The 25,215-nt window shown below is 39.8% G+C and overlaps 1 protein-coding gene across 1 annotated transcript in view; it reads left to right on the forward strand.

Moving 5' to 3' along the window:
• Window positions 1–25,215, forward strand: part of LOC131074641 (tripeptidyl-peptidase 2) — a 284,234-nt gene that overhangs the window by 166,959 nt on the left and 92,060 nt on the right. The window contains exons 25-27 of the mRNA XM_058011296.2: window positions 375–460; window positions 638–689; window positions 770–907. Coding sequence (XP_057867279.2) covers window positions 375–460; window positions 638–689; window positions 770–907 — 276 coding nt within the window. The remainder of the gene's footprint in view (window positions 1–374; window positions 461–637; window positions 690–769; window positions 908–25,215) is intronic.

Below are 25,215 nucleotides of genomic sequence, written 5' to 3' on the forward strand. Positions count from 1 at the left end.
ATAGCCATCTTTTTCTGCTGCCTAAAAATTGGCCTTAAGAAAAATCCATCCCGGAAACATACCCCCTACCATCCCTCTCTCAAAAACTTGGTGTAACATAGTTTGCAATGCATTTTGATGAATATTTCACTAGCTTAGGTGACTAGTGGAAATTATATTAAACTACCAGCTAACATTTTTCAAAGCAGCTGTTTATTAGATTACTGTCACAATACATAGAGTAATGTTAACCTTGCTCACCACTGAACAATAATCAGTTGTCCAATCTGAGGAACGTATCTTGTTTTATTTTGATTATGTTTATATTTATATGTTTGTTATTCTTAACAAGTGGTTTATATATTTTATCTAACTCTGGGTAATGGCATGAATAGAGTGTTATAGGATTGAGCTTCTATTCACATCCAGATGGGTCAGTGACTGGGGCTGATAGCTTCAATTCTACTCTTTTGGCTTCTGGGTAAGTACAGCATACACTCACTTCTTTGGTTGAATGAGATTTAAGATACGAGGTCACTTATAACTGATGATTTACATGTATGCAATTTATAAGTAAATTATCTTATTTAGATGTGATTTTCTCTAAATATAATAATCACTGTTTCATTTGCATATCCAATTAATTCTCTTCTGACAGGGAAACACAAGCATTGTACATCAGCCCTCCAGCAGATGACAAACTTCCAAAGGTATATCATCTGTTGGCTTTAAAAAATGATGGAAAGATAATCTCAACTAATAAATATTCTTACTTTGGTCTCTGCTACAGGATTGTTCTGCAGGGGCACTTCTGATTGGTGAAATTACCTATGGGAAGTTGTCACTAGGGAACAAGAAAGGGGAACAAAATGGGGATAACTGTCCTGCATCATCTGAGATATCTTACATGGTGCCTCCAGCAGCTAAGGTAGTCAGAATGGAATTACTTTGTTGTGACAAAGAAAGATTTCAAATTTTTATTATGGATACTTGTCATATTTGATACCAAAAATGTATTTATGCTGCTATCTAATGCATTAGCAATATAGAGTGTAGCCAGAACATTTATCACATACACTGGGAAGAGAAGCTATCTATGATATTTAGACAAATTTATTGTTATGAATGAACGTACTAAAACATAAAAAATTAAAATATGATTGCCATGCCGAAAGTGTCTTTTGATGTACCAAACTGAACTGAAACTCAATCAATCGTCTATGGATGTATGCAAACTAATTGAGGAAGTCAAAATATGCTCTATGTTAGAATCTAGGATGGGGTGTAGAGTTTGGACAGCATGTGGCTGATCCTCAACATTGCCAGGTTGCTTTATGAAAGTATAGGTTGCTTGTCCACATCAATCTCAATGCCCATGTATGGCAGTGAATCTTCTTTATGTGAACTAGCCACATCCAGTTCATTTTCTAAAATCTTCCCATTATAATTGTCTGAATGAAATCATTTTGTTTTGTATATCTCTTTGATAGAATTTCCTCGGAATCAGTGGTAGTAGCTTTCTTTGTAGTCATGGGTAGATATTCATACAGTACTAGGATAAGGCACTAGAGGTAAATTAGATTGTACCATGCCTTTTGTTGGAAGCTAAGTTACTCATTTCGGTTCAGGTACAGGTATCGGGTACAGTGGTATGCCACATTTTTTCTTTGGGTATATATATATTGTTGGCAACAATGCAACAAACTGAGAGAGGGGTGGGGTGAATCAATTTGCACCAAAAACTATTGCAATTTAAACCACAAAACAGATCTGATAATTAACAGTTAAAGCATGAATGAACACCACATCAATAACACACATAACACTAAGATTTTTGACGTGGAAAACCCGGTTAAGGGAAAAACCACGGTGGCAACCTACCCACAATGAGATAATACCCTGTTAGGAGTAAATGTGAATATTACAATGGGAATGCGCATGCATTCAGGCACACTGCCTAGAGCTCACTTCTCAAAAGAAGAAACCCAGAAAGGCTACAACCTTAAGGGAAGACTCACTGCCTTACAGGAAGTCTCACTGACTTACAAAAACATTCAGACTACAATCCAGATCATATGAACTATGAAAATAGCATCTCTATATGCAACACACTTCTTCGCATAACTTCACTCAACTTCCCTACTATTGAATGATTGATACAATATTCGCACATAGCATGATCACTTACAATGAGTATTACATCTATTTATACAAACCCTTCATTCCATGAAATATAGGTCGGCTAAACCCTCAATACAAATTACAAAATAAGATCCTCACACGCTACAACAATACATGCAGACCAAAACAATGCCGGCTAAGACATAGTCTCGACCCAAATCAATACCACAAATACGAAACACCTCCAACAATTACGCCTCGATCATCCGTAACACGCTACAACCACCAAGAACATCGCATAACACGAAGAACATCACCGGACAAGGAATATCTTCAATACCGCGCACAACAATCAATGCGGACCACCGATATGCATAGAACATGATCTAGAGACATTCACAAGCAACGTGAATTGCATCACAACAACCGCAACAACTCGGATCACTAGAATCATCATCATCTCTCTACCAGAGCTCAAGAACATCAATATAACTGATTGTCAACCTAAAAGATTTGCTTGTGGATATCCAAATCATGAACCAAGCTAACTGAGGACACACATTAACGTCTAGAACACATTCCACTCATTCGCAACCAAAGCTATAGCAATTTCGGAGCAATACGGAGTATAAACCAGAATATCGAATAACACGAACAATTGCATAACATTTCGATACTGAATCTCATAACTCGATCAAATCATCATGCGGAACTCTGCAAATGGGAATAAACCATCTACATACAACATTCAAGAAACCCTTTAAACTGCATCTATTGAATAAAAAGTACCACTGAGAGGGGGGTGAATCAGTGGTTCTTAGATTCTTCCTGTTTTTAAGGCAACTTCAGAATACCGGTTGTTGTCTTTAAGCACTAACAAATCAAACCAGTAAAGCAAATGAGGAAACCAAAGAAGACAATCACACAAATGTAGCCCACAACACCAAATGTACGAGGAAAACCCAATATGGGAAAAACCTCGGTGAGAAATGCTGCTGGAGACTACTGCTCCAATCCAGCCTCACAAGTGAAACACCGAATTACAAAGATTTAGGGCACCAACCCAAGGAGCACCAATCCCTCCACCAAGGTCCAACTTGGTGATGTTTATTGAAATACAATTTAGATACAGTTATGGCTTCTTGTTGCAAATGAATTCTGCAACTCTTTGGTCAAATAGATCTCTGCCATTTATGAGATCGCTCTCTCTGATTTTTGGCCTCTCTCTTCTCTCTCTCTCTCTCTCTCTCTCACAGTCTCACAAGTCACTGTGTCACAATTGGATGCCGTCTTGCTCAATCAGACTTTACCGGTTTGCTCAACTGTTGAACCTGCTACAGTTATATTGATACTCAATCACTGCTGGCTAAACCCTCTCACTGGTTTGCTTTTTGACTCACTCTGCAACTTTCTTAGAATAAGTTCTAAGGGAGATGATTCTTATCTGCACTCAATCTCTCTTCACTCTTCTTATTCTCCTCAAGCATCGCACCTTTCTGTTTCGAGCTCATGTATTTATATACATGGATTCCTGCCAAGAATGCATTCAAACACTATCGTGTTAGGCTTTCCTTTTCCAACTCAATCCAAATCCCCTTTGTTTCGATCTTCTTTTCAGGGATATGATCTTTATGACAATGTTCAATCACCAGCAGAACTTCGCATTCCAATGTGCGTTTTCTAAATTTGAAGATTTGCACCATGCTTTTCTGCTTTTCTCTGTCACTTGCCATTAATGGCTTTGCTGTTTCTTTCACCTAACAGGTACGAAGATCAAATCTTCTTGCAAGATCAGTGCGATTGCTTTTCCAGCTTGCCTTCCTCGAGCTGCAATCTTCTGTCATCCTCCGTGACTTGTGGGTTCCTCATAAAAACCGAGCAGATTTGTTGCATCGATGCACACTCCATCGACCTGTGCAATACCTCCACCTGGCATCTAGTTGTCATACTTGTCGACATCCACCTTTGCTTGGCTTCCTATGTCGGTTTGACATACTTTGTCGACCAAGGTTGACTACCGGTTTAGTCTATCTTACCGATATGACCATCAAACATCCTTTCTGTTCTGTTCACCGGTTGTTGTGCCTTCATAACACACAAACAACCTTCATCCTGGTTTATGCCTTACCGATAAGCCTTCTTTATCGGTAGATGACCCAAGTCATGTGTACGAGTAGCCTTCGTTCTGTCTGCTCACACTCATGTGTATTGCCGTCATATCGGTCACCACTTCTTACTTACTGGTGACCTTGCCAAACCGGTTGACATCAATGACAACTTAATGCCAAATTGCCAACAATCTCCCCCTTTGGGATTGATGTCAACTTACCGCAAGACACTTCATACCGGTAGATTTCTCCCCCTTTGACACAATGACAAAGGGTACTGTACACTCCCCCTTTGATCCATACCGAGCTCCCCCTTAGATTGCTATGAACTCCCCCTGAACCATATAAATCCTTCCGTGCTCAAGTGCATAGGGTAGATGACAACTCCCAACTTGTGTCAGAGGTACTCAAAGGTGCTTACCGGTAATGGTTTGGTGAAAATGTCTGCTACTTGTTCTCCGGTAGGGACATAGTCCATCTTTACTTCTTGTCCTTCAACCTTTTCTCTGAGAAAATGATACTTGATGGCTATATGCTTTGTCCTGGAATGCGTCACCAGATTCTTAGCTATGTTGATTGCACTCGAATTGTCACACCGGATGAGAATAGGATCAGTGAGGTCCACGTGTATGTCTTTGAGGGTCTGCTTCATCCAAAGCACCCGAGAGCAGCATGTAGCAACAACAATATTTTTTGCTTCAGCAGTTGATAGAGAGACTAAGTCCTGCTTCTTGCTATGCCAAGTGACCAATTGGTCACCTAGGAAGAATGCACCACCACTTGTGCTCTTCCAGTCGTCAATACAACTTGCCCAATCGGCATCAGTATATGCTTCTAATATGAATTCCCCTTGATTAGGGTACTACAATCCATAACTGAGTGTCCCTTGTAGGTACCTAAAGATTCTGCTTACAACATTCATATGTGATTGGTTAGGTGCAACTTGGAATCTGGCCACCATGCACACTGCCTGTACTATATCCGGTCTAGAAGCAGTTAGATACAAGAGACTGCCTATCATGGATCTGTACAAAGTCTGATCCACCACCGGTGATTCATCATTCTTGCTCAATTTACTTGCGGTCACCATGGGGGTACTTACCAGTTTACAATCCTCCAGTTGAAATTTCTTCAACATTTCCTTTGCATACTTGATTTGTGAGATAAAGATACCCTTTATCTTGCTGTAGTATCTGCAAACCAAGGAAGTACATCAATTCACCAAGGATTAACATCTCAAATTCTGACTGCATCTGATCAGCAAATTCTTTGCAGAGGGTGTCCTTTTTGCCTCCAAAAATCATGTCATCTACATACACAACCACAATGATCATTTGGTTTCCATCTTTCTTTATGTAGCACTCCCCTTTTTAAATCCTTGCTCCTTTAGGTACTGATCTAACCTTGAATACCATGCTCTAGGAGCTTGCTTTAAACCATACAGGGCTTTCTTCAACTGACACACAAATGTTTCATCATCATACAGCAAAAACCCTTCCGGTTGCTCCATGTACACTTCTTCCAAATTTTCCTTTAGGAAGGCAGATTTTACATCCATTTGATATACTTTATAACCCTTGTAGGCAGAGAAGGCTAGAAACATTCTAATTGCTTCTAATCTAGCTACCAGTGCAAATGTTTCTTCAAAGTCAATTCCCTCTACCTGAGAGTATCCTTTGCACACTAGTCTAGCTTTATGCCTAACAATTTTACCTTCTTCATTCATTTTATTCTGGTAGACCCATTTAGTGCCAATGATGTTCTTGTCTTCCGGTCTAGGGACTAATTCCCAAGTCTTGTTCTTCTCAATCTGTTGCAGTTCTTCTTCCATGGCATCCATCCATTCTTGTCTTTTGCTGGCCTCATTGAATGTTTTAGGTTCTACTTCAGTCATGAGGCAGAAGTTGACTTGTTCATCATTCTGGGCAAGTCTTCTTATAGTCTGCACACCATCACTCTTATTTCCCAGAATTTGCTCTTCCGGGTGATTCAACTGCACATACTGGTTGGGAGTCTTCTTGGATGCTTCTTCTGGTTCATTGTCTGACTGAGCTTCCTCACCTTCATCACCAGAATCATCATACCGGTTAACCTGTGCTTGACTTCCTTTGTACATGTCCTCATCAACTTTTACATGCACACTCTCAATGACTCTTCTTAGTCTTTTGTTGTAGCATTTGTAGGCCTTGCTATTAGACGAGTAACCAAGGAAGATTCCTTCATCACTCTTGGAGTCAAAACTACCTAGACCATCCATATCTCTTTTGATAAAACACTTACTTCCAAATACTTTGAAGTATTTGACTGATGTCTTCCGGTCATACCACAACTCATAATGTGTCATTCTGCTGTTTGTTCTTAATTGAACCCGGTTCAAAGTATATGCATCAGTATGAACAACTTCCTTCCAATATGTGTCTGGCAGACTGGCCTCATTTAACATGGTTCTGGCCATCTCCTTAACTGTCTTGTTATTTCTTTCTACCACACCATTTTGCTGTGGTGTCCTAGGGGTTGAGTATTGCCTTCTAATTCCATGTTTTTAACAATAATCTTCAAATTCATTTGATGTGAATTGTCCACCTCGATCTGATCTTAGACATTTTAGCTTGCGCCCACTTTCTTTCTCCACCATCTTTCTAAAGATCTTGAATCTGTCAAATGCTTGTGACTTATCTTGCAGGAAGGTGACCCATGTCATTCTTGAGTAATCATCAATAAAAAGCATAAAATGTCTTTCACTGGCAAGTGCTCTTGTCCTAGTTGGACCACACAGATCTGTATGCACAATTTCAAGTGGTCTTGAGGTGTTGTGCTCTTTTGTCCTGAAGCTCACCTTAGTTTGCTTTCCTTTCACACATTCATCACAAAATGTTCTTACTGGTTTGATGATGGGTGGAATATTCCTCACACACCCCTTTCTGCTTACTGTAACTAGGTTATCAAAGTTTATGTGGTCTAATCTTCGGTGCCACAATCAGCTTTCATCAACCTGTCCTAACATGCATCGGAACTCATAGCATTTCTTTAGATTATAAACATTACCATCTGGTCTCTTTCCTTCTGCCATAACCTGACCGGTACTCTTTCTTTATCTGGCAACCGGTTGAGTCAAAGGTGAATTTATAACCTTTGTCACACATCTGACTCACGGTCAACAGATTGTGCTTTAGGCCTTCCACATAATATACATCATGTGCCTTCAATTTTCCATCAATACTTAGAATGCCTTTTCCCTTTATTTTGATGGACGAGTTGTCTCCAAATCTTACTGAACCACCATTTCTTCAAGTTTGATGAATTTCTTTATGTCACCAGTCATGTGGCTGGAGCAAACACTATCTACAACCCATAGATTTTTCCTTTTAGCATGTAAGGTAGTCTGCATTATTAGACTTGATTCTGCTTTTTCTTTTTCTTTCTCAACCCATACCGGTTTGGTTTCCTTCTTCTTGTCAGGTTCAACTACCGGTTCTTGATCAGGATTTGTCTTCTTTTGCTTGATCTTTCTGTTTTTACACAACCTTGCTATGTGTCCAAATTCTTTACAGTTATAACATTTCACATTTCCATTTAAGGATAAATCCTTAAAATTATTGTAGGGCACCGGTTTATTATTCCTACATTGAAAAATCCTATGACCATATCCATTGCACTGATAACATGCAACATTTATTTCCCAGAGTGCATTAAAAGGATTTTTACTTTCATAACTCATAGAGGGCTTATTTTTTAATCTACAGTCAGCGATTCTATGCCCAAATTTGTTACACCGGTAACAGTAACTATGAAAGTTTGAAACATGCCGGTTAGGTTGCCTGGGTCTTGCAAAGGATTGCCTCACTGGGGGTCTTCTCTTCATGTTGTTGACTTTGGTGAATCCTTCATAGTCAGCTCTTGCATTTCTCTTTGAGTCTGCATGTCGGTATCATGAGTGTGGCCTCCGGTTCATTGCTTGTGTATACCGGTTTGTGTGGCGATTTCCAACAGCATCTGCATATGTCTTTTTACCGGTATCCTTGTCTACAGTGAATGTCTTCTTTTCTTCACCCTCATTTGAAGAGGTGAACTTTATTTCTTTGCCGGATGTGTCTTTGCTGTTTGAACTTTGACCTTCAAAGCCTAAGCCACCGATATGTTTGGATTGTTTCTGTTTGCTCAACATCTTGTCTAAGGCTTTGGTGCTGCCTTCATATTTGCTCCTTATTTTTATTTCATCCTTACTTTCTTCAAGCTCCTTTCCGAGCTTCACTATTTCTGCTTCTAGATCTTGATGCTCCTTTTCCTTCTTCATCAGATTAGAGGATGTAACTTCACATATTCTCTTGGTTTCTTTCAGCTGTAGCTTCAAGTCAGATATGACTTGTCTGGACTCATCCTGGGATTGCTTCAAGAGACCTTGTTCATCTATTGCAGCATGCTTGACCTTCTTGAGTTCTGTTATTGTTTTACTCAGTTCCTCAAGAGCTCTAATAAGCTCTCCTTCTAAATCCACTTCAGCCTCAATATCCTCTTCTTCCTTGTCTTCACCAACCGGTTCATCAAGTGCCATAAAGAGATTGACTTTTCTGTCATTCTCATGGTAGTCATCTTCTGATGCACTTTCTTCATCTGTTGTATCATCCTCAATGGTATATAGGTTGTTCTTCTTCCGGTAGTCTCTCCTTCCTTGCCGGTAGACATTTCTTTCTTTATCTTTGTCGACAGATTTGCTAAACCCTCTTGACTCATCCCCACCGGTTTCATTATAAGGACATTTTGCAACAAAGTGTCCAACTTTACCACAGTTAAAACATTTTAATGGTAGCTTTCCTTTATGCTTGCCAGATCCTCTTTTGAGCTTTCTGACAAAATTTGCTACCTTTGCATCAGAGTCTTCACTAGATCCCTTATGAGCAACTACTTCTTTGTCCTTCTAGGTGGTGTTGAATGCTGCCTCTTACCTTAAGGAAGCATCACCGGTTGTTATCATTTCATAGGCTGTTAGTGAGCCAAATAGCTAATCCATTGAAAAGATCTTCAAATCCTTGGCTTCTTCTATGGCAGACACTTTTGTATCATACTTAGGTGTAAGAGACCTAAGTACCTTCTTGATAAGGATCTCATCTGCAATATCTTCTCCAAGTCCCTTGATGGTGTTCACAGTTTCATCAAATCTGTGAAGGTAGTCTGCAATCTTTTCATCTTCCTTCATCTTGATGCCTTCAAGTTGGTCCCTTAGTGCTTGCAGCTTAGCCTCTTTGACTTTTGCATCTCCTTCAAATAACCTCTGCAGTTTATCCTAGGTCTCCTTGGCAGATGCATAGTGCATGACCTTGACAAACTCATTATCAGACAAGCCGCTCAAGATAGCATGTTTGGCCTTTGCATTGTTCTCATACTCTTTCTTGGCATTCGGATCAGTGGGAGGAACACTAGGGACAACATACCCACTCTTGACAGACATCCACACATCAAAACCAAGGGAGGAAATATAGGTCTTCATTCTTCTGCTCCAAAAGGCATGGTTGGATCCATCAAACATGGGGGCTTTAGAGGAAGCAAACTCATTTCTTGCCATTGTGTTCTAGATTTAGAATCTACCCAAGGTTTATAATATAACCGGGAACCTATGCTCTGATATCAATTGTTGAACACAAAGTACCACTGAGAGGGGGGTGATTCAGTGGTTCTTAGGCTCTTCCTGTTTTTAAGGCAACTTCAAAATACCGGTTGTTGTCTTTAAGCACTAACCAATCAAACCAGTAAAGCAAATGAGGAGACCAAAGAAGACAATCACACAAATGCAGCCCGCAACACCAAATGTATGAGGAAAACCCAATATGGGAAAAACCTCAATGAGAAATGCTGCTGGAGACTACTGCTCCAATCCAGCCTCACAAGTGAAACACTGAATTACAAAGATTTAGGGCACCAACCCAAGGAGCACCAAACCCTATTGATTTAGGGCACCATTCCAAGGAGCACCAACCCCTGCACCAAGCTCCAAGTTGGTGATGTATATTGAAATACAATTTAGATACAGTTATGGCTTCTTGTTGCAAATGAATTTTGCAACTCTTTGGTCAAATAGATCTCTGCCAGTTATGAGATCACTCTCTCTGATTCTTGGCCTGTCTTCTCTCTCTCTCTCTCACAATCTCACAAGTCACTGTGTCACACTTGGATGCCATCTTGCTCAATCGCACCTTACTAGTTTGCTCAACTGTTGAACCTGCTACAATTATACCGATACTCAATCATTGCCGACTAAACCCTCTCACCGGTTTGCTTGTTGACTCACTCTGCAACTTTCTTAGAATAAGTTCTAAGGGAAATGATTCTTATCTGCACTCAAGCTCTCTTCACTCTTCTTCTTCTTCTCAAGCATCGCACCTTTCTGTTTTGAGCTCATGTATTTATATACATGGATTCCCGCCAAGAATGCATTCAAACACTGCCGTGTTAGGTTTTCCTTTTCCAACTCAATCCAAATCCCCTTTGATTCGATTTGCTTTTCAGGGATATGATCTTTATGACAACGTTCAATTACCAACAGAACTTCGCATTCCAATGTGCGTTTTCTAAATCTGAAGATCTGCACCATGCTTTTCTGCTTTTCTCTGTCACTCGCCATTAATGGCTTTGCTGTTTCCTTCACCTAACAGGTACGAAGATCAAATCTTCTTGCAAGATTAGTGCTATTGCTTTTCGAGCTTTCCTTCCTCGAGCCGCAATCTTCTGGTATCCTCCGTGACTTGCGGGTTCCTCATAAAAGCCGATTTGCCTGCAGATTTGTTGCATCGATGCACACTCCACAGACCTATGCAATACCTCCACTTGGCATCCAGGTGTCATGCTTGTCGACATCCACCTTTGCTAGGCTTCCTATGTTGTTTGACATACTTTGTCGACCAAGGTTGACTACCAGTTTAGTGTACCTTACCGGTATGACCATCAAACATCATTTTTGTTCTGTTCACCGGTTGTTGTGCCTTCATAACTCACAAATAACCTTCATCTCGGTTTATGGCTTACCAGTAAGCCTTCTTTACCTGTAGATGACCCAAGTCATGTGTACCAGTAGCCTTCCTTTTGTTTGCTCACTCTCATGTGTATTGCCATCATATCGGTCACCACTTCTTACTTACCGGTGACCTTGCCAAACCGGTTGACATCAATGACAACTTAATGCCAAATTGCCAACAACATGAGCTCATTTGCAGTACACAGGCTAAACCAACTCATCCAATCAAACTGCAACACTAGAATACACAGAAGAACACTTTCCAACAATCTCCTCATCAACAATCTCCACATGTTGACATCAATGACAACATATCAGCCAATATCCAACAATCTCCCCCTTTGGCATTGATGGAAACATATGAATGTGAAAAACAATCAATGCAAAGAAAGAAATCAACTCTCAGCAATCTCCCTCAAAATCACAAGGATCAACTCCCCCTTTGACAAACAACTAAAATCTCAAAATTCTCTGCTCTCTTACAGAGTTTTTCACATGCTTCTCTCCCCGTTTGACATTAATGACAGGCTCAGGGATCAAGCTTCTGTCCCCACAAATCTGAATAGTTAAACCACCAATACTGATATTGACTACTCCCCCTGAGTAGCATCCTCACTCATCAATCCAAAGCATAAAATACCTCTGTGAAGTTCATTGGACTGATTCAAATCCATGCACCTTAGTTCTCATCAGGAGGGGCAATTACCCCTAACTTATCTCTGAGATACTCTAAAGTATCTTTAGGCAAAGGCTTCATAAAGATATTTGCAATCTGTTCCTTTGTAGATACATACTCCAATCTGACTTCCTTCTCATTCACCTTCTCTCTCAAGAAATGAAACTTGATTGATATATGCTTTGTATTGGAATGCAACACAGGATTCTTTGAAATATTGATAGCACTAGAATTGTTACAATACATAGCAATAGGCTCATCATAAATAACTCCTATATCCTTCAACATCTGCTGCATCCAAATTACCTGTGTACAATTACTACAGTAGCAATGTATTAAGCTTCTGTAGTAGATAAGGAAATAACATTCTGCTTCTTACTTGCCCAAGAAACCAACTTCTTTCCCAAAAAGAATGCACCACCTGTAGTACACTTCTGGTCATCAACATCACCTGCCCAATCAACGTCTGTAAAAACACTCAAAGTAAAGTCATCATTATTACAATACCACAAACCAAAATCAATTGTTCCTTTCAAATATCTGAATATCCTTTTGATAGCAGTAACATGAGATTCCTTAGGATCAACTTGAAATCTAGCAACATGACATACAACATTCATTATATCAGGTCTAGATTGAGTCAAATACAACAAACCACCAATTATAGATCTATATCTGGTCTGATTAGTTTTTAGAGAGTCATCATCCTTTGTCAGCGTACATCCGGTCACCATAGGTATACCAATAGGTTTAGAATCCTCAAAACTAAATTTCATCAACAATTCCTTCACATACTTAGATTGAGATATGAAAATACCTTTATCCAACTGAGTAATTTGCGATTCCAGAAAGAATTTCATTTCACCAATCATAGACATTTCAAATTCATTCTGCATCTCTTCAAAAATTTCTTACATAGGCAATCTTTCCTCCAAAGATAATGTTATCAACAAAAACATCAACAGTCAAAATATTATTCTGATCAATCTTGAAATAAAGATTACTGTTAGCAGTACCTTTATTGAATCCAAGCTTCATCAAATACTTATCCAATTCGGCATACTAGGCTCCTGGGGTTTTCTTCAATCCATACAATACTTTCTTCAACCGACAAACCATGTCCTTTTTATCTGTCAGCTGGAATCCATCCGGTTGCTCAATGTAGACGACTTCTTCCAATTCTCCGTTAAGAAAGGCTGATTTGACATCCATCTGCTAAACTTTGAAGTCTTTGTGAGCAACATAGGCAAGAAATAATCTAACAACTTCAATTCTAGCCACCGAAGCAAAAGTCTCCTCATAATCAATTCCGTCCATCCATGAATAACCTTTACAAACAAGTCTACCTTTATTTCAGACAACTTCACCCTATTCATTCAACTTATTCTGGAATACCCATTTAGTTCCAATTACATTTTTATCCTTAGATCTAGGAACAAGAATCCATGTATTATTTTTCTCAATCTGATTCAATTATTCTTCCATAGCTTTAATCCAATTCTCATCTTTGCAAGCTTCATCAACATTCTTAGGCTATCTTAGAAATTAAACAAATTTCTTCAACAAGTCTTCTTCTAGTCATCACACCTTTATTCTTATAACCAATAATTTGATTTTGTGAATGATTCAACCTCACATACCTAAGAGTTCTAGGATTTTCTTGACTTTTAGGTTCTTGAATATCTGCAACTTCTCCTTGATTCTCTGTCTTTTTTGGATCAACTTGAACTTGATTTTGGGTTTGCACTGACTTTCCTTTATTTGAACTGACATCCTGATCATCAGAATCATATCCGCAAGATCTAATCTATCTTATATTACCTTCATCAACCTTCACATAAGCACTTTCAACCATCTTTCTCAATCTTTTATTATAACACCGATAGGCCTTACTTTTAGATGAATAACCAAGAAAGATTCCTTCATCACATCTAGCATCAAACTTTCCAAGATCTTCATCTCTTTCGATATAGCATTTACTACCAAAACTTCTGAAATATCTAACAGTAGGAGCATGACCAAACCATAACTCATAAGGAGTCTTACCAGTATCACCTTTGACATTTACCCGGTTAAGAGTGTATACTGCAGTACTTACAGCTTCTCTCCAAAATGCATGCGGAACATTTCCTTCAATCATCATGGTTCTAGCAGTTTCTTTAACTGTTCTATTCTTCCTTTCCACAACACCATTCACTTTTTTGTGAACATATAAAATTATCATTATATCTTAAATTAATTCTAATTTCACGAGACAAATACTACATATATGAAGTCAGATCAGTTTTTAATAAATGAAATGAAACTGTTCTTTTGTGAAACATTTCCAGCATCACAAGATCCATTTGAATGGTGAAAATTTTATCATGAGAAAAAGATAGAGATTTTTTTTTAATGATATGTGGCTATATTTGAAGGATTATGCACTTTAATGGTGGTTTTGAAGACAAAAATTAAATAAGTAATGCTCTTTTTTCCATTGGAATTTTTTCAATAATTGTAAACAGCTGTGAATATGTGAACTGACAGAACAGTTGCATTATAACTTACCATCCATCTGTTGAGTTAATAGTAGTATATTTGTTGAGTTACGAGTCATTTTGATTTAGTTAAGTGAATGAGGTGTATGAACAACTATGTTGATAAATCAATTGACTAGTTAATTAATTAATTTTAGTTGTTGACAGTGGACACCATTCCATGTAATGCCCCTTTTCGAAAATAGGATTTAATAATAATAAATAATAATTAAATTCAAATATAAATAAATAAATAAATAATAAAATATAATATGATATGCTATAATTACAAGCTGATTAAGTTTAATGAAAAGTCAAGAGACATGCTATGAAGAGTTGTGACTCCCTTAAACATGAGATATACAAGAGAGAAAAGTTCATTCGATAGAGGATAAGGAGGAAGGGAAAAAAAGAATGGAGCATAGGAATTAAGGAAAGGTAAATGGAAGAAGGAATGGGAAGGAAATAAGGAAGTGATTCTCTCAAAAGGGGAAAAAGAGTGAAGGGTTGTGATTATTTCAAAAAGGTGATATTTATGAGGGTTGTGACCATTGCAAAGGGTAGACATGATGAAGAGGTGTGACTCCCCACTTGAAGATATAAGTGGGGGGCCAAATTCAATTAGAGAGGGGGAGAAAAGAGGAAGCAGTATTTAATCTATGATTAGAAGTGCAGATCTGATTTGAAGGATAAGGCAGGCAATGAGGAGAACGACCCTTAAAATGGATGTCTCTTTTCCAAGGGATGTGTCACCTCAATATAGTATTAAAGTGTAAAAGGAATTAGGTAATCGAAGAAGAGCATAAGCACTCATATATCAAACATGATCAAGGAAGAAAGAAGTTTCAAAATTAATAAGAAAATAAGAATAGTCAACAGGCTTATATATTGTCAAGTGATGGGATCTAAATCAAGATTTAAAGCATGGCAATTTGCATTTCCTAAATTTACTTTATACCTTTTTGGGTATTTGTTGTGCGTTGCACACGCCCCCTGTCGCCGACAGGGTCCCCCCTTTCCAGTTTTGAGTTTTTTGATCGTCATCCCGAGAATCGAAGCAGAGTTTCTCGTGTCTCCTCGAGCGAGTTCGTGATCAGTTCGTAAGCTGATCAACGTTGGAATAATGAACCAATGAGTCCTCTTGACTGATCTGGCTTTCGGGCGTAAATACCGAAAGTTTGTTCCAAAATTTCAAAGCTTAACGTAATGCAAACATTTCGGACCCCAGGTCCGAACTTGGCGAAAGTCAAGTTGAGGTAAAAGGGAAACGTTATGCGCTCCCCCTTTTGGATTTAAGTGTCCGAAGGTGAAAATTCAAAATTTTGAAAGCATAAGGTGGCAATCGCATTCCGGACCCTAGGTCCGAAATTTCCAAAGGGTTAAAATTTTCGAAAAACATAACACTACCCATCCATTTCGGACCTTAGGTCCGAACTTCAGTGAAAGTTGAGTTTTAATGCAGGCGAATGCCCACTTCGGACCCCCGCGTCCGAATGTCAACCAAGGTGAAAGTTGAGTTTTAACGCAGGCGCATGCCTACTTCGGACCCCAAGCTCCGAATGAAAAGGGCGAAGTAAGGCTTTAAAAGCAACCACATTATAACACGCACTTCGGACCCTAAGCTCCGAAAAGGAGAAAAAGCGTAAGGTTTTAAAACACATATCAAACACGCACTTCGGACCCTAGGCTCCGAAAAGGAGAAAAAGCGTAAGGCTTTAAAAGCAACCATTATAACACGCACTTCGGACCCTAAGCTCCGAAAAGGAGAAAAAGCGTAAGGTTTTAAAACACATATCAAACACGCACTTCGGACCCTAGGCTCCGAAAAGGAGAAAAAGCGTAAGGCTTTAAAAGCAACCATATCAAACACGCACTTCGGACCCTAAGCTCCGAAAAGGAGAAAAAGCGTAAGGTTTTAAAACACATATCAAACACGCACTTCGGACCCTAAGCTCCGAAAAAGGCAAAGTAAGGTTTTAAAGCATATCGAAACACGCACTTCGGACCCTAAGCTCCGAAAAAGGCAAAGTAAGGTTTTAAAACATATCAAACAGCACACTTCGGACCCCAAGCTCCGAATGAAAAGGGCGAAGTAAGGTTTTAAAAGCAACATCGAAATGCATACTTCGGACCCCCGCGTCCGAATGACAAGGGCGTGTTAAGGTTTTAAAACATATCAAAACGCACTTCGGACCCTAAGCTCCGAAAAAGACCAAGTGTTAGGTTTTAAAAGCGACCTTAAGATGCGTACTTCGGACCCTAAGCTCCGAACGACACGCAGTGTTGAGTTTTAACGCAGTGCAAACAAAACGCATTTCGGACCCCTGCGTTCGAACTTCAACAAGGTCAGGCAAACAACGTTTTCGGACCCTAAGCGTCCGAAATTCCAAGGTGAAAGTTTAAAAACGAAGTCCAAAAAGCAAGCAAAACATTAACGCAGAAGGCACAGTGTGTAACGCGGAGGTCAGGACGAGCAAACCTGCGAAGGTTAGATTCGAAAACCTCCAATTCAAAATTCGAAAGGAACTCTTAAATCCGAAAACAAGGAGGTAAGACACTGCATCGTCCTCCCATCAACCATTTAAAATTCAGGTTGCTAGGCACAGAACCATGTGAAATTGATAAATCCTCTTTCATCTTCCAAACTGCGAAAATTTAAACAGGAAGGATAACCGTTGGGATTCAAATTTTGCAGGGTCATCCGCTCGCCCCACCGCAACAAGGTCGGGCAATCACCCATCATTCGCTCCGATCAGGTAAGTACGCCTTATCGCGTACGGTCATTTAAAATGTGTGAATCAAATAAACAAATACGCAAAATTTGAAATGCTTAGAGTCTGCATCTTCGTTATTCGAACATCCAAAATTTAGGACTAATTCCCAAGGTTTGGCCGGAAACTGCGTCTCTTTTCAAAATTCTCATGTTTTGCCTTTGTTAAAATTAATCCAAAAAATTCGAGAGTAAGAATGCTTAGTCATAAATCTTTAGGAATATGATGCTGTTGAAGTTAATCAGATTGTTAGCCCAGAATGATATTTAAACTAATCTCGGTCTGTTGAAACACTTCTGTTATTATCTAACCCGCATCGTCATTCTCGTATCACCTTGTAATCCATGTCTGGCTGTGCAGGATAAATGCCTAAATCAGCGGCAAAATCATCAAAAACACCCGCTGCAGCAGAAACCTCACGAGCATCCAAATCAGACGTCCCACGGAAAGTTGAAAGAATGAAGTATCAGTACCAGAGAGGAGGGTTAAGAGAGTCAAAGGTCCAGAGCATCTGGGACAACATTGGTGACACCGACCTTGGCCATATTGATATTCAGGATTTCAGGGATCGGGTCTTCTCACCCAATGCATATGGTAGGCCTAGGCAAATGCTAGAAAGTGGCATCGCCCAAGCGGCAGGTTTTCCTCCAGCAATCCAGAACTATGAGTTAGTAGTGGAAGCTGCTCGGCATTACGAGCCAAAGTCCAGATTAGTGCTTCTGGAAGATATCACTATTGCCGACTTCTCCCCTGAGGCTATTGGTGATGCATTTGATATCCCCTTTCCAAATAATCCCATAGCTACAACAATGGACGAGGCACAGGGGGCATATGATATGAACCCAGCCCGATGCAGGGCATTGATTAACGAAGAATGGTTCAAAGAGAAAAGGCCTTCAAGCACCAGGATTGTGAAAAAGACCCCCAGAAGTGACTTTCATAATGAACATGGCGATATGGTCACCTTACTTAGTCGAGTCATGGGACTCCCTAAGTCCAACTACTTTGAAGAATGGATGTTCTATTTTACAGAACAGGTCTTTGCCGGAAAGTCTAAGTTTGACTGGGCCCAGATCATAAGTGATAACATCCACGCTCAGCTGATTGAGCTTGAGACAAAGAAGTATTTCACCATGACCTCCTATTTGGTCTATATATTCGCAAAGAACCAGCCACTGCCAGGATTAATAATGAAAGGAGGGATCGGGAATGGGCCTGGTCAGGTAAAAGTTTATGATTGCTACCCGCAGCTGCACTACCAGGATATAGCTCAAAGGGAAAAGAGCAGCCCGGCTTACGCGGTTGGACAATACGAACGCGTCAACGACGCCTTCACAATGCGCCTAGTCAGGCTAATGCAGGGAGGGTTACACATAAGGCTCTCAGAGCAAGCTACCATTTTAGTGCAGAGGTATGGGGCCTGGTTTATTCAGTTCCCAAGATTCTCCTACATCCGAATTGCTGGCTTTGAAGGTGCCCCCCTTCGACTTCCGCGGTACCCGACCGATAAAGTAGTCCTCATGGAGGTGGCAAGACAATCACGCCCTGCCGGCATATTGTTACGAGAGAGCAAGCAAGCTGGATTCGCATTTCCAATGATCATAGGCAACCATGATGTCCAATTGAGAACTCCCACCCTAGCAGAAGAGTCCCTTGTAGAGCTAGCCTCCTATGGCCTACAGGAACATTTTCCAAGAAAATGTTTTGATCATGACAATTTGGCAAAGAGAGCTTACGGTAGGCGCTACAGAGCAAAGGAGTCAATTGAAGATTACTGGAAAAATTGCTCCGATGACTACGAAGTCAGGCGACGGGAATATTCTAGATTGAGTGTGCAGCAAATGCGACTCTTTGAGTACCGTCGGGTCCCGGATCAACTCACAGACTCGGGGAACTGTCTCCAAGTCCGGGAATTCGAAGCAGTAAGGCATCTCTTGCCAGGCGTTGATTGGTCTCAAGACCCAATCACGGATTTCGAAGCAGTCATGGCAGCCCCGGCAAGATACACAGATCAGTGGTTACAACACCAGATCGAGAGGCTAGTCCATGAAGGGGTCCAGTTTACTTACCATCTGATGGGCAGTTTCGACTCTCAGTCTTCCGAAGACGAAAGGACATCAGCTGAAAAACCAGAGAAAAGGAAGAAAGCTAAGGCTTGCAGAGGGACTCGGACGTCCAAGAGAACAAGGAGGGAGAAGATTCCCATAAGAAGGCCAGAAACCACTTCATCTTCAAGGGACCCCAGTTCGTCCGACAACGCCATAGATTTGGATTGCATACCTGCTCCTCCTTCCCAGAGCGACATAGAGGCATTCCAAGCCAGTGATCCTCCTGCTCCAGATATGCCGGACACCGAGCAAAAGGGCCCCAATCCGACTAAGCCGGGTGACCAGATAGAGGAAGGAAAAATCCCATCCACCCAGGGGATCGAAGTGCATGAACCTACCCAGCAGAGCCGCCATGAATTACTACTCCTCCATGCAGCCAAGGACGACTCAACTGTCGAAGGGGAACAAAGAACAGACGAGATCCATGAGCTCGAGGGAACCAAGGAGCCACCATCACAGGAAGATGTCAGACAATTATTCAGTGAGATAGGGGAGAACTTAGATGCAAACAAGGAGCTTCCTCCTTCTTCCACCCCTCCGATGGCGGGACAGCTGTTAATTTGTGATCAGCCAGTTGGAAGCATGGGAGCACAAGGTGCTAACTTAACCCTATCCTCAACCCAGACAGTGCCTCAAGAGTGGCTGATCGCCAGAGCTCAGCGCAGGGCCGCCACCAAGGCGCCCATCGACCTTGAAGACATCTTCTCACGAATGGATCAAACAAAAGCAAAAGGGAAGAAGAAACCGAGAACATACTCTAAGATAACCAAGGATGGGCAAAGGAACCGCACTCTTCATATTGCTACCCCGCCCGTAAACAAGCCAGCAGATCAAATAACCCTGGCAGATTATAGCATTACGACTGTCCCCATCGGACGAGCTACAAAAGAGCAAGAAAAGGAGGAATTTAAGGACTCAGTGCAGAACATACTCAGACAGCTCGAGGAAGTCACGGCTGAAAAGGATATGTATCGGGCCCGTGTTGAACAAGCCGAGGGATACATCGATAAGCTCCTACGGCCACTACACAACCCCTCTGAATCCCATATTCCCCCAATGGCATTGGCGCAGAGGACCACAACTGAATTTGAAGGAATCCGGGATACCGCAAAGGCCGTTAAGGAATGGGTGCAAGACATCAAGAAAAAGGGAGAACAGATCCTCAAAGAAGTAAAGGAAATGGCTCTCCTTCGAGAGCTCACTCTCGTCAGGCTGTTGGAAGTAAAGAGAGAATCCCTTCACATGCATGAAGTAGCGGCCTCTACCCTTCCCCTCCTAAGAGCTCTTTTTTGGACACATACACAAATTCCCACACTGCCTGACATCCTGAATCCCCATAGCATCAGTGTTCTCAAGGAATGGTATTGGACCGTCACCATGAAGAACGACACCCAGGAAATTATTGACAAAGAAAATGACGCATGTGAGGCAATTCTGGGGAACATGCAAGAACTAGGCAAGACCATCCTCCGATCAATGGTTTCGGGGTGGATAAATGACCTGTCCGACAGTGTAATCCGGCCGGATTGGGAGGAAAGATTGGGAGCAGATAAGGTTTCTTATTCCATTGAAGACTTGAGTTTTGCTGGTCAGTTCCATTCAGACATATTGTGCTTCGAGCGTAATCGCTCCAGCTGGAAGGACGGTTTAAGGCACGTGGACCAGTATCTCGAGGGCATGCAATACAAAATTCGCCACCCTCCCATGCCGCCTTTTAATCCCCTCTTCCAATTATTCATCAAGTTTCAGGAATATGTCCGCGAGGAACGAGCAGCAGGTCGTGATTTATGGCGAGAATACCTGCATGGCGAAGACCAGTTTCTGCAAAAGGAATGTGAAACCAGGATAGAGAAAGTAGTTTCTCAAAAATGCCTTTTTCCCTCCAAGTCCTAAAAAGTGCACTTTTGTCCCAAAAGGTGACAGTTGACTTTTGGTCAACATATTGTAAAGTTTTTTGTGCACCTCCCCTTTTTGGATTATTTCAAAGTGGTAATTATCCTTTGGTAGTTATTGCTCCTTTTGGGGTAGTTGTAGATATTTATCCCCCTATTTATGAGTGTGGGTCCCTCTTTTTGTAAGGATGAATCTGGGCCACTTGTTTAGATTAGATCTTGGCCATTCATCCATTTTTGGAAACCTATTTAAGGGGACTGGTTTTCCCGCATTTGGGAGGAAGTTCTTGAATTGTTGCGAAAGCTCTGAAGAAATTTTGCAGGAATTAATACAATGGCTTAAAATTACCTTCAAATTTCCTTGTGAGTGCATGGTCTTCTTCATTTAAATTAGAAAGCTTTTAAATTATGTCTATTCATTTTGCACAGCAGTTCTTACCAAGCATCTGATAGAATCCTCACAGTCCATACCATTAGAGGATAGCTGATTGCTTCTTTCCTTTCTGCATTGTTAATCTGGGCTATTTTATGATTCAGTTCGATTATCAAATGAACACATATCATGGATGTAGAAGTTCTAATATTGTATTTGATAATATGAAAATCTGGTTTCTCCTTTGAAGATTGCACTAAGTTTATGCAAACATTGTGTCTAAATGACTGATGATGCTTAATTTAGTTTCCTGGAGGTGTCTGTCTGCTTGGGTAAATCTGTTGTCCTAGTTAACATTTACAGTTCTCTTTCTCCCTACCCTTCCTTTCTTTCCTCCCAATTTTATCCCCTTTTTTTTAGAAATCTGCAGTCCTGCTAAATCAGCTTCAAATTAACCAACATCACTTGAAAGAAAACCAAAAGAAGTCCCTGGGAATTTGTACATGGAATTGCCAATCAAACGTAAGCCCCCTTGTGTTTCCAGCAAAAAAAACACATCAAACCACTGAGAGATCCCGCAGTCAAGACCTGACAAAAGAAACCTTGAGGTTATCCCCATTGATCAAATCGTAGAAAATAGCATTAGGGATTCCCTTATTTCAAGAGAGGGTAGGATACTCAATCAGTCGGCTATTCTATTCTGCGTTGGCCGTATGGAGTTTGCAGCAATGCGATTTCATCCACGTCAACAGTATTCTAGGGCAAAATATAGGAAATCCCAAAAGGGCCAAAAGGTGATATTACAATTGGTATCAGAGCAATCCTTCTTGCCATCCCGTGAAAGGTAGTTAATGCAACCTAGCCAAAGGGCTCACAATGGATTATGGGCAGAAGGATGGGGTTAGGCCCACTTTCTAGCTCAAAATGGATCATGGGTGGAAAGATGGGGTTAGGCCCACTTTTTGGCTGAAAATGGATTATGGGTAGAAGGATGGGGTTAGGCCCACTTTCTGGCTCAAAATGGATTATGGGTAGAAAGTTGGCATTAGGCCCACTTTTTGTTTCAAAATGGATTGTGAGTAGCATATGGGGTTAGGCCCACTTTCTTGCACAAAATAGATTATGAGCAACAAGATTAGGGTTAGGCCCACTTTTTGGCTTGAAAACGAAGGGATCTAACAACACGTGTATTTGAATGTATACTCTGTGTCTACATATATTCATGTGTATACTTCAAGTATTTACGTGTATGCTCCATGTTTGCATATATTCATATGTATACTCCATGTTTTTATGTGTATGCTCCATGTTTGGTTCATACCTGATGTGTTTCATGCATGGTTACTACATGTGAGTATGTGCCTTCCTAATGTATGTATTATGTCTTGAATATGCTTTGCATCATGTTTGATGTGTTTACAACAAGTTTATTTAATGTGTGCTTCCAAAATCATTTCATATTGGGAGTCATCTTGAAACACTCATGATCATTGCTTGAGGACAAGCAATTTTGGGTGGGGTGGACTATGATGTCCCTTATCTAAAATATGATTTAATGATAAATAATAAAAATTAAATTAAAATATAAATAAAAAAATAAAAAAATAAATAATGAAAAATAATATACTATAATTACAAGTTAAATAAGTTTAGTGAAAAGTCAAGAGGCATGCTATGAAGAGTTGACTCCCTTAAACATGGGATATAAAAGGGAGAAAAGTTCATTTGATAGAGGACAATGAGGAAGGGAAGAAAAGGAATTGAGCATAGGAATTAAGGAAAGGTAAATGGAAGAAGGAATGGGAAGGAAATAAGGAAGTGATTCTCTCAAAAGAGCAGAAATAATGAAGGGTTGTGGCTCTTTTAAAAGGTTATAATTATGAAGGTTGTGACAATTGCAAGGGTAGACATGATGAAGAGGTGTGACTCCTCCTCACTTGAAGATATAAGTGGGAGGACGGGGAAGAAAATAGGAAGCAACATTTAATCTATAATCAGAAGAGCAGATCTGATTTGAATGATAAGTCAAGCAATGAGGAGATATGACCCTTAAAATGGGTGTCTCTTTTCAAAGGAATGTGTCTCCTAAATATGGTTTTAAAGTGTTAAAGGAATTAGGCAATCGGATAAGAGCAGAAGTACTCATATATCAAACACGATCAAGGAAGAAACAATCAATTTTAGAATTAATAAGAATAATCAGCAGGCTTATATATTTTCAAGTGATGGGATCTAAATCAAGATTTAAAGATTGGCAATTTGCATTTCCTAAATTTACTTCATTACCCTTTTGGGAATTCTAGGGCAAAATATAGGAAATCACAAAAGGGGACATTACATGCCCAGTTCTTAATAATACCACATTCACACTCTAGTATGGTCTATCTGAGGTTTGTTTGAGTACAGCACTTAACAAATTGATAATTGTAAGGATAGGAGCCAACAGAACGATTGTAAGTTTAATTTCATTTTCAAAATAATATATCAAAACAATTGAGCTCAGTAGAGCTGCATGTGTGCAATTTTCAGGTTCAGCAATTTATTTTATTTGTTAATGTTCATGGTTAATGGTGTAATTTATATCTCTTTTTACAACACTAACTGTTTATCCATGAACCTTTTAATTGTTTAAGGGGTTCCCAAAACCAACAGGTTCAACATTGCTTATCATTTTTTAAAATTTTTATGGTCTATCTGAGGTTTGTTTGAGTACAGCAGTCAACGAATTGATAATTGTAAGGATAGGAGCCAACAGAATGATTGCAAATTTAATTTAATTTTCAAAATAATATATCAAAACAATTGAGCTCAGTAGAGCTGTATGTGTGCAATTTTCAGGTTCAGCAATTTATTTTATTTGTTAATTTTCATGTTTAATGGTGTAATTTATCTCTTTTTACAACACTAACTGTTTATTCATGAACCTTTTAATTGTTTAAGGGGTTCCCAAAACCAACAGGTTCAACATTGCTTATCATGTTTAAAAAATTTTAAATAGCAAAATATTGTTGGTATTTTCTTGAATAAATGATCTAAGAATATTTCAAATGGATCCCTAGAAACTGAGTTAATAAAAGTCACATTTACTAATGAAAACGATGCGAATCATAGCTTAAGAAAACATTATCAAACGACAAAAGCTGTTGCATGTTACCAAACTGTAAGATGTTGCTTGGATATTATCAGATAGGATTGCAGATATCACTGATCACTGCAATTTCAACCAATATTTTGAAAGCACGTTCAGCATCTTAAAATCATTAAATTGAGTGTTATGCAACCGTTATCAGCTTTGTAATTTTTGCGGTTTAACGGGCATTCACTGATACAAGATTTGCATATTACAATTTTCACAATACTTGATAGGAAATTTCCTCTGTTGTCACATGGTTTTACATTTAAACACTAGTTTCCTACTTTCCTGATTAGTACTTTTACCATCTTATTCAATAGTAATATAATACCCTCTAATCTAGAATCATTTCATATTCAGCTTCCTCTCATTTATTTTAAGTGTTTTCGTGTTTGTCTTCCAATATTCGTTAGTGCGCTTCTTTGTATCACTCTCAAACTTTCCTTTAATATTTTTCAAAACCTATTCGTGAAATGTTGTGTAAACCAATGGAATTCTCAAACATGTTTATTAAATTAACATTCTTGTG

The sequence above is a fragment of the Cryptomeria japonica genome, chromosome 4 (genome assembly GCF_030272615.1).
Source record: "Cryptomeria japonica chromosome 4, Sugi_1.0, whole genome shotgun sequence".
NCBI classification, from domain to species: domain Eukaryota; kingdom Viridiplantae; phylum Streptophyta; class Pinopsida; order Cupressales; family Cupressaceae; genus Cryptomeria; species Cryptomeria japonica.